At 48.5% G+C, this 10,421-nt stretch overlaps 1 protein-coding gene across 3 annotated transcripts in view; it reads left to right on the top strand.

Annotated features, from left to right (window-relative positions):
• Window positions 1-628: 628 nt before the first annotated feature.
• PPP2R5C (protein phosphatase 2 regulatory subunit B'gamma) overlaps window positions 629-10,421 on the top strand; it is a 139,056-nt gene continuing 129,263 nt past the window's right edge. Inside the window, exons 1-2 of one of the 3 annotated variants that reach the window (XM_079130102.1) lie at window positions 629-827; window positions 1,433-1,495. In XM_079130102.1, coding sequence (XP_078986228.1) covers window positions 801-827; window positions 1,433-1,495 — 90 coding nt within the window. In that variant the 5' untranslated portion in view covers window positions 629-800. The remainder of the gene's footprint in view (window positions 828-1,432; window positions 1,496-10,421) is intronic. The other 2 variants (XM_079130103.1, XM_079130107.1) reach the window with 2 other exon arrangements.

The raw sequence follows: 10,421 nt of genomic DNA, 5'->3' as shown, positions 1-10,421 counted from the left end.
GGGGCCTCCGGTGGGCGGCGCCATCGAGGGAAGGGTGGGTGTGGCCTGTGGGCGGCGCCTGGCGAGGCCCTGCGAAACCGCCGCTCCCGCGGCTCCCCGGGCTGCCTTGGCCACCCACGTGCGCAGCTGCGGGTGCCCTCGTTTTGCAAGAGCTGCGGGGACGAGGAAGGCCGCCGTTCGCGCCCCGCCAGCTGCAGAAATTGTTGTCACACATTTAAAACGCACATTTTTCATGCCTCACTCGCCCCGGCTCTCTAGGTCCCGCACCCTCACATCCGGCCACGGCCCTGTCACCACAGTGGCGGCCTCACCCCAAGGTCCGCCTGGGCTCTCCCGACCGGACCGCCCACCTCAGACCCCGGCCCGCCAGAGCCAGACGCTAGCCGAGGGGAGCGGAGGGGGCGGGGACAGGTCGCGCAGGGGGCGGGGCAGCGCGGCAGAGCGTTAGGGCACGTGAGGGCGCGTCGTCCAATGGCAGGGCGCCGTTGAGGGCGGCGGGGCGGGGCTGGGGGCGGGGCCTGGCGGGCCGGGGCGGGCCGGGGCGGGCCGGGGGAGGGGCGGAGAGACGCCGCCGCCGCTGCCGCCGCCGCCGCCGCCGCCGCCGCGGCTGCCGCAGCCTCTGAGAGCCTGGAAAAGGGGAAGCGAGAGCCAGCGGACGACTCAGTCCCCGGGCGGCGGCGGCGGCAGTGGCGGCGGCGGCGGCCGGGGCGGCGCGACGGCCGGGGCGGGGGCGCTGCTGCGGCGGGGTCGGGCGGCGGCAGGGGCAGGGGCAGCGGCGGCGGCGGCGGCCCGCACCAGCCATGCCGAATAAAACCAAGAAGGAGAAAGTGAGTGGGGGCCCGGCCGCCGGAGGACCGCGGCGCGGGGGCGGGCGGCCGGGCGGGGGCGGCGGGCCCGGGCGGCCGGCGCGGCGCAGGTGCGGCGGGCCGGCCGCCAGCTTCGCGGCCGGAGGGGCGCCGAGCCGAGCGGCGGGCGGAGCGGACCCGCGGCGCCTGCGGAGCTGGGTCGCCGGACGACGGCGGGCTGTGCAGCGCGGGGCTCGCTGGCCGCGCGGCGTGGCGGGTGCGCTCGGGCTGGGGGCTGCGCGGCGGCCGAGCCCCGCAGCGCTCCGGGAGGGCCCGGGAGTCCTGGGCCAGGTCCGGGTGGGGAGAAGGGCTGTGGTGCGACCCTTCCAGAAGCCGAGGGCGCCGGATGCCTTGGGCTTCGTGTCGCCGCCGAAGTTTTCAGCCCCAGATACCGAGGAGGAGAAGCAGGCATCGGAATTGGGTGGGTGGGTGCAGCCTGGCAGCGCTGTGTCTTTAAAGAGGGTGACGTAGACTCCCGGGGTATGGTTAAAACCACCGCACCTCTGGTTACGTTATGTAAATCGGTTTTGAAACTGCATCTGCTTCATCTAAAGATTGAGGAGACCGCTCTGTTTGATGTTTCCCAGGATCCACCAAAACCAGGGAAAAGTGGGAAAAGTTCGAAAGAAGGACAAGACACGGAATCAGAGGTAATGGTCTTCAGATATTCACTTGAGTTTTTCGTGAGCAGCTTTTAATTTGGAGTTTTAAAACTGAGATAATTCTCCTGCCATGGCATATACCTATAATCCCAGCTCTGGGGGTGGGGTGGGAGACTGAGGCAGGATTGCAAGTCCGAGGCCAGCCTCCCAACTTAATGAAACCCTGTCTCCAAAAAAAAAAAATTTTTAAGGGGTGGGAATGTAGGTCAGTGGTTCAGTAGGGCCCTTGGGTTCAATCCCCATACCCACTCCCCACCAAATTAAAAAACAAAAAACTGAGGGTAATAAAACCCTGAGTCTCCTAAAATGTTTCCCTATCTAAGACTTTTTGTGGTATCTTCATCTGAGTTATTTAGGTAATATTCCACTTTGGGAAAATATTAATAATTTAGTGAAAGTTGGGTTTATCCGTGGAGCTGGTATTTTTTAGTTCATTTCCACCTCAACCCTAGCAGCCCTTCTGTGAATACTGGCATTAGGTGCCTTTGACTGGAATTCGTGTTCCTTTTAGCCTTGGGGTGTCCCCCAACCCTCTTTGCAAGCTGCCAGTTGGTTTTCTTAGTGGCTCCTTCTCTTTCTTCTGTCACCCTTCTCCTTGGTGCAGTCTGCCCCTGGTGTCCTGGGCAAGCTCATTTTTTCTGTCGTTTGCTGGTTGCTTAGCCTTTTTCAACCCATTAGGAGGGGTATTTTTGATAATCCTAGTTTGGGTATTTTTGTACACTCTTCTATTTCTTCTCTCATCCCTCCCCCAACCCCTCTTGTTGAATTGACTTTGTTTGTTTGTTTGTTTGTTTGTTTGTTTGTTTATGGTTGGGCTCAGTTAAGGAACAGTTGGAACACACAGGATTATGTCTACCTGCTGGAGTCTGTGTTCCTTGACATGGTTGTGCCTTGAGAGGATTTGCAGAGTCACCACTTTACTTTGCCTTTTCTTCCTTGTGACTAATTGTCATGGAACTAGATCACCCAGGGCCAAGGGTCCAAGAGCCACATGGGCCCAGGCAGAGCTGGTAGGTTGTTTTGAATGCATGTGTAGCTGAGAAGGTGCTTAGCACCAGTTCTCCAGGCCTGGATCATGGTGGTCCCTGGTCTTAGATGACATTAACTTTGTGTCAGACTTTTTCCTATAAACTAAATTAGAAAGAGTTAAGCGCTGCCTGGGAGGTGCAGTAGACTTTTTTTTAGCCCCATGTTATCCTTTCTCTATCATTTGGTGTATTCTAAGCCTCCCTCCTTGGCACCAGGTGGTTCATTCTAGCAAATCTGTTGCCCTCCCTAGAGCAAAAAGTAGAACTGGAAGAGGTTCCTTAACTACCAATAGTTCAGATTGTGCCAGTCTGTCCCTCCCCTTTCTTTACAGCAATCCAGTTTTACTCTGACCTGCTTGGATTTGACTTGATTACTTCCTGCGCCACCCTTATGACAGTTTAGATGGAATAGTTGCTCTGCGAGGGTGCATGTTGCATGCTTTCTTTTTCAGTTTGTTGCTTTCATTAAAACTGCTAAGACTTCCTACTGTCCCCCAAGCCTTTCTTGCTAACATACCTGTCTCCCCCTGCTGTTAGGATCACAAAGAAATATCAATCTGCATGTTTATTTTATTCCTATTTTAGTGGACAGAACTTGGCTATAAAGATGAATAAGGTTAAATTTGGAAAATCCATCAGTAATTCAGAGATGCCAAAACCACCGCTAGGCATGTTGGTGAGATGGACTGGGTTCTTAGGCTGTCAGTTGTGAAGACGCTAGAGTGAAGCCTGCAGTGTCTACGTGTGATGCCCCACTTGTCTTTTTGTATTTTTTCTAGTGCTACTGTCTAGGAGCTGGAGCCACAGAGTTGAAATTACCACTGAAAAACACTGAAATATTGGGCCCTTCACTACTTCCTCATAAGGAGACCAGAGGCAGCATGGCACATTAAGCATGACACTGTGTCGTTATCTTGCAGGAATACAAACTGAGGCTCTTCAGTTCATGTGAACTTTGAGTTGACTCTCACTCTGTTGTTTTCCTCCCTTCATCTCAGCTCACTGCTTCACTTCTAGTTCCACCCACTTACCAAATATGATTGACTCACACAGGTGAATTAAACCATTTCTGCACACATATTTTTCCTCTTAGATCTCTCAGTGGTACTCTGGATTTGAATATTTTAACCTGAACAATTTAAATAGGTTTGATATTCCCATGTTGCTTTTCAAGCCTTGCTGATATCACATCACCTTCACAAACAGCGGTTGTTCACATTACGTGCCTCCCCTCTGAGATGAACAGTTTCCACACTCCTAGAGGCACACACAGGGTAGGTCCCCTTCCAGGGCAGAGCAGCCAGGTTTGGGAAATAGTCCCAGCAGAGAAAATATTCAACATCTTGACCTGTGGCTGACTTAACACGCTTCCTCTAGTGTGTGAAGGGTCCTGGTAATGAAATCTTGGCTGGCTGTCTCTAGCCTCACAGCAGACAAGGCAGCACCTGGCGTATGTTACAGAGCACTTTTTGGTTAGGACAAGAGAACGTTAGATGGTGTGGGGGTTTTTCAAAAGATAAAGAGCTGGAGCAAAAGGTAGAGTAGTACAGTCAGAGTATTTCAGCTGGGGGGCTAGAAAATAATAAACAAAAACGCCGTGACGCTGCTTCACTTGTGTGACTGGTAGTAGGTTGTGCTTTTCTTCAACAATTCCCACCAGCAAGATGTACCACAGGATATGTCCTTCAGGGTAACAAAATGTTAAAGGTCATAACTACTACTGTGCAACTTTTGCTTGAATGACACTGGTACATTTCTCTTCTTTTTTTTCCCCCCTCTTTCAAATAGAATGTTTAAATTTGACCTGTTGCTTATCCTTGATTCCTGGAAATAAAAGTTTCTGTCTAACACTTGCTCTTGGTTTATTTTGTAGCACACCTTAAAGAAATGGGAACACAACTGTGTTCCTTGGTCACTTGAAATTGGAAAATGTTTTGGATATGAACAGAGGGAACATGTTTTTGAGCAGCTGATCTCAGGAACATTTGTGTCTAGAGAAGCATGACTAGGCACATTTTATGAATATTTAGAATCTTAAAAATTTCTCTGAAATCCTAAAGTTCATTTTATAGGGTCAGATCATAGGATAGTGATGCTGTATTTTTTTTTTATTTGTGTACTGTGTCCAGAGTTGCATTTTAAAAAGTGTTAATGCTTTTTCTGAAGTACTTTGCTGCTGTTCCCTAGTCATGTGTTTTGCATGTCGGCTCAGCTTGGTTTCATGTGAAAGCTGCTACAGCAACTCATACATAACCTCTGTCGCTGAAAACAAACCTGAACAGTCCTTCCCATCGTGGGAGCTTATTTGGACACCTACCCTCAGGAATGACTTCTTTCTCTGTATAATTCATGCTTTTACATCCCACTGCCATCACACCCTGGCTTTCCACAGACAAACTGCCTGAGGTTATATGGTTCTAGGTAGTAATTTAATTTTATAATTAAGTTGAAATTTAAAAATTTATGTATCTAATAACATACCCATTTATGTTAGCTTAGATAAATTTTTAAATGAAAGTATCTTCTCAAAATGCTGTTCGACTCTCTTCACTGCCTCTACAGCAGGAGTTTTCTCTTGAGTTAGTGGGAAGAAGGTCGTGAGAGTTGTTTGGGGAGAGTGGTATGGTGGCGTGGCTGCCTCCAGGGAGACTCTCCCGTGAAAAGCCAAAGCCACCATCTGTAGACTCGGTCCTGAGCTCCAGGCTTCCACTAGGGCCTCCCATGCCTCATTTTCCATCCTTCTCTTTCCAGCTTTTTTCCGTACAACCATCAACAGAAATCCAGAGAGAACCAAAAGAAGTAGTACTTGAAAAATCCCTTTTGAGAGTCCTGTGTGGTAATGGCGTAGGAATGGGATTCCCTGCTCCTGATTGTTATGTCTTGGTTCACTGTCCCCGCCTCCTGTCATTCTTGCCCAGAGCTCTGGTCTGGAATGCCTGCCATGCAGCGGGTCACCAGCTGCAGGTGTAGAGCTTGGGAGTCAGGAGATGCTGCCCTAAGCTGATTCCCTTGGGACCTTCAAGAAACTTGGTTCTGCTGTAAGCCTATCTTCTGCTCCTTCCATGTATAAGCTGCACAACTGGTAGACCCCCAGTGCTCCATGGGACCACTGCTCCAGACCAAGGGTCTCAGTCTCCACACTGGACATATGGGGCCATCCTGGAGTCCTGTGCTTTGTTGAGGGTTCACAGGCACCCTTGGCCTTACCCTCCAGGTGCCAGTAGCAAGCAAAATGTGTCTAGGTATTGCTGTTTCCTGGAGCACAGTGCCCTGCTGAGCCACTGCAGAAGAGAGCCCTTCATGCAGTGTGTGCATTTGCTTGCAAAGTATGCCTTGCACACTCAACTGGATAGGCCAGCTCCCAGAGAACAGTAGTGCCCAAGCAGAAGGGGGATCACTCCGTATGCTTCACAATTGTTGAAAACCCCAAAGAGCTTTCATTTAGATGGGTTGTGTCTGTCTATTGATGTTTTTCAAATTAGAAATTAGAACAAGGTTTTAAAATATTAATTCATCTAATGTTAACAATAACTCCCATTGCACATTAACATATGTAACATTTGTATGAAAAACAACTTTAAAAAGTTGAGAAGGGTCACTGCTCTGTTTTTGGAAATCTTTTCAGCGGTCCTCTTCTACATGAAGCCTATTGATATTACAACTGTAGCCTGTGGAAAGCTCCACATCATGATGGCTCAAAGGACAAATCTTGTCCCAGTGTTATGAAAGCAATTTTGACCTCCTGGACCCCAGAAAATACCTAAGGGACCACACTGAGAGGTCCCCAGACCGTGCTTTGAGGACCTCTGTTTTAGAATACTCTTCCCATCTTCTGTACCTGAACCCTTTATCTTTTTAGTTCCACCTTCAGTTCATCTATTCTGAAATTTAAAGGATTCTATTATTATTTTTATAGGCTGGGGAGTAGCTCTGGCTGTGTGCTTGCCCAACATGTGCTAGGCCCGGGGTCCAAAAAAGGTGGCAGAAGAGGGGTTCTTGAACCATATTTTCTGTCTTCCAAACTTGTGTAGTAATTATTTGCTGCATCATTTGTAATTCATATTGGCTTCAACCACCTTTACTGTAACTTGCTTCCCTAACTAGGGGAAACCCCAAGGACAGTCTTAAATCGATTCCTCCTTTCACTTGCCATATGTACTAGGCTCTGGAGTTAAGAACTATTTGGTTGGTGGATTAAAAAGTGCTCAGTGAAAAGGAAAACTTCAAATGAATTAGATTTTTCTGATACTATAAATTAGCAAAAAATCTTGTTTAATAGGTTTCTTTATTACCTTTTTGATAGGCTAGGGCAATTTCAATGCAGACTTTTCATTGTTATTTGTTTTAAATAAAGAACATTATACTAATGCAGAAAATTATGATACTTAGAATTTTTTCTAATGCTTGTGAATGTTTTAAGAAATAAGAGTATTTTTAGTTTGCTTTTACATAGAAAAAGAGAGTAGTCTTTTAAGATCTTGCTAAAACAGTGGTGAAAAGTGTAGTCTCCTAAGTTACTATTTTAATTTAAAATATTTCAAAATAGGATATCCATTGAAATATGTTTCACTGTGAGTTTTGATGCTTTATGTTTCCTAATTTAAATTTACTTGGGAAGTATTTCTCAGTGAATGTATTTTTAGTATGTTTTATGAGGTGGGTAGAGAGTGAGATATGGCTTTTTTTCTGAGCTTCCCAAGTCCTGTGTTGAGGATCCGCACAGATCAAAACAATACGCAGTCCTGACCTGCTAAGAAACTCAAGTATTGGCTGATCGCATTATCTGTGACTGTGGCACCTGTTGCCTCAGACATACAGTGTACTTGGGATAACTTGACACCCCCTCCATTCAGTGAGACTGTCACCCCTGAGTGGATGGGAGATGGCACCCCCCACCCCCCGTGGAAGGAGCCTGCTGCAGCTTTGGGTAAGAACCCCAGTTGTTTGAAAGCACCTAAGCAGATGCAGGCTCTGCACTGAGCTGCGGCATTCGGAGAGCACGTTAGACTTTGCCGTGTGGTGGGTCACGCCGCAGACGCAGCCAGTCAACGACACTCCTCTCCCCCTCAGCAGCCTAGAAAGCGACCTCAGAGTGAAGGAAGGAAGCAGTTCCCAGTCGTCTGGGCCCTGAGGGAGCTAGTTCCTATATCCAGGCAGCTGCAGAGTGCGGAGCCCTGCCGTGCAGCAGTGGGGAAGTTTCCACCTGTCCTGTGGAGTTGGTGGCAGCCAGCCTGCCAGCATGGGTCCTGGCAGTGTCTTCCTAAGGCAGGGGAAATTCATCTGCAGGAACTCAGTTATGACGAGTCTCCAGGGTTTCCTTGAATGTCGGGAACCTGCCCAAGTCAGATTTGGCTACACACTGTGTTTAATCTCCCTGCATTTTCCTATCAGTGAGTTGTGATAAGCCAAGACATCCCTGTACCTTCTTGCTCAGGTTTTCTCAGGTGCCTCCCAGTCCAAACAGGGTTGTCATTTTTGTTTTCTCCACTTGGGGGAGGCAGAGAACAAGCATAGAATTTAAACTTCAGGGGAAAAATGCTTTGATTTAAGGACATCTTGGATTTTCCTTCATCTTCTGGATGTTGGGGGCGTGCATGTGCATGTACACGTTTTAAGATGAGATTTATGGTCACTGCCTTAAAAAGATTGGTTTTAGCTGGGGAGATAGCTTAGCTGGTAGAGTGCTTGCCTTGCAAGCACAAGGTCCTGAGTTCGATCCCCAGTATGGCAAAAAAAAAAAAAAAAAAAAAAAGATTGGTTTTAGACACTCGGAACCTACAGGTGTTAGTGCTAACCAAATGCTGGGTTCGCCCAGTGGTAATATCAAAGTACCTTGGAACTCCAAAGGTGTTAGAATGCTCTGGACAGATATTAGACATTTTTTCCCAATTTTTTTTTAATCTAAACTAGTGAAAATCAAATTAAAAATTCAGTTACTTAGAGCACTAGCCACATGTCAAGTGCTTAGTAGCCATACATGGCTAATGAATGCTTTGACAGCTTAAATATAGAACTTTTCCAGCTTTCCAGAAAGTTCTCTGGGACAGAGCTGCCTTGGGAACCTACCAAATTTTCCAAAACCAATTCTTACATGAATGTCTTAAACTTATCTATTGTTAGCATTATTTATAATATTAAATACCAAATTTCAGGTTAAATTTAAAGCAAAAGAAAACAAATAAATTGGCAGAAGAGGAGGAAGACAAGAAGAAAAGGAGGTGAGGCAAGAAGGAAGCTGCATCTGGTCTTGTAGTTCATGATAGGCCTGCCCCGGAGCCACCTGTGTGGAAGACTCCAGGTCCCAGGAGAGGGAATATTCCAGTCATTCTCAAAAAGTTTCTCTTCTGTATTTATTTTGGGGTCCAAAACCACATGTGGCTAATAAATAGAACAGTACAGAATTGTGTGGCTCCTGCTTTGCCCCTGCTCAGGTGCTTCAGGTGGTCCAGGTGTCTCACCAAGGAGGCCACATTCATAGAGGACCTGAACGCCCAGGGTCTCTAGACTGTTTTGCGTATTATCTCCACAGGAAGCAGCATTGTGGCTGAGGGCAGGCTCGGGGTCAGATGCCCTTTTGCTCCCTCAGGGGTCTCTTGGTGTTGTTTTCTTTTGGTCTTGGCTGTTCTCTAACATGTTTCCCTCCAGGTGATCCAGAAGTTACCTTCTGGGGCTCAGCCCCCAAGAGAGCATGTCCCTGCATGGTGGTGTCATCTTCAGTGAGGCAGGAGTGTTCTGAGTGTGTGGGTGACCTTGGGCCCAAGCACAGCCTACACTTCAGAGCAGTGGCCCACAGGTATGAAAATAGGGGCCATCTTTAACAAAGTGTCTGGCAAGAGCCTGGTCTGATTGTCACCCAGAGAGTCTGTCCATGTACCCTTCTCTGAAATCAGCGCTGGTTACTTCAGTGAAAGAAGCATCCCTTGTATTTGACTTCATTTGCCATCTAGAAGCTGTTGAGAGACCAGTGATTTGATCCTGCCCTATTGAACAATAAACACCCTGCATCTAGTTGTGAATTTTCATAATTGTGAGTGAATGAAGGGAAGGAGCTGCTTGTGTGGTGTAGTGATCCCTTATATGGTAAAACGTCTAAGAGTGAGGCTTTGTCACCAAGCCAGTTGCCTGTTGTGCTGTTTGAATGAATAATTTCAAAGTGCAGAGACTAGGAAACACCCATGTATCTGCTGCCTAGATTTTTTTTTTTTCACTCCAAATTTATGAGGCTGTGGGCATCTGACTGCAGAGGAGGTTGTGGGGAGCAGGCACCTGCAGGCACCTGAACCTTCCCGCGTGATGTGTCTCATACTGGAAGCTTTTTCTGAGGGCGAGGGAAGCCTCTAACATCTTGTTCCCATCCTTGGTTCGCCTTCCCTATGGCTGTTGGGAAGACTTGGGGAGCAGGCTGTGTACCCCTGAGGCAAGCAGTGTGCAGCAGGGTCACAGGGCAGCCAGCCTACTCCTCTGGCTATGTGCCTGAGCCCAAACACAGGGTCACAGGTCTGCCAGGGTGGCACCTCATCCTGCCTACCATGGAACTGACTGCTCCACCTTCCCTCCTCTCAAGACCCCACCCCACGCATGTGACTCCTGCAGCCCAAGGGCCCAGGTGTTTAGTCAGGAGACCCTGAGAAGGGCGGGGGGGTGGAGGCTTCCATTTTATGGTGTAGCTTCCATTTGAGTGGCCACTGAGGACCTCAGATACATCTCAGTATCCCAAAGCTGCCCTTGGTAGCCCAGAAAGGCAGCTTTGTCTGTTTTGTAGACAGGTGGGGACTAGGGTGTTCGTTATGGCAGAGCTAGAAGAATCCAGAACATGGAAACCCATGCCCAGTAGCAGTCTCTTCCTCCCCTGCCCTTGGCTGCTGGTGGCCACCAGCCTCTCAGGG

This window comes from Sciurus vulgaris (assembly GCF_902686455.1).
Source record: "Sciurus vulgaris genome assembly, chromosome: 2".
In the NCBI taxonomy this organism is placed as follows: domain Eukaryota; kingdom Metazoa; phylum Chordata; class Mammalia; order Rodentia; family Sciuridae; genus Sciurus; species Sciurus vulgaris.
Note: the sequence above shows the minus strand (reverse complement) of the source record. Positions and strands in the feature narration are given on the sequence as shown.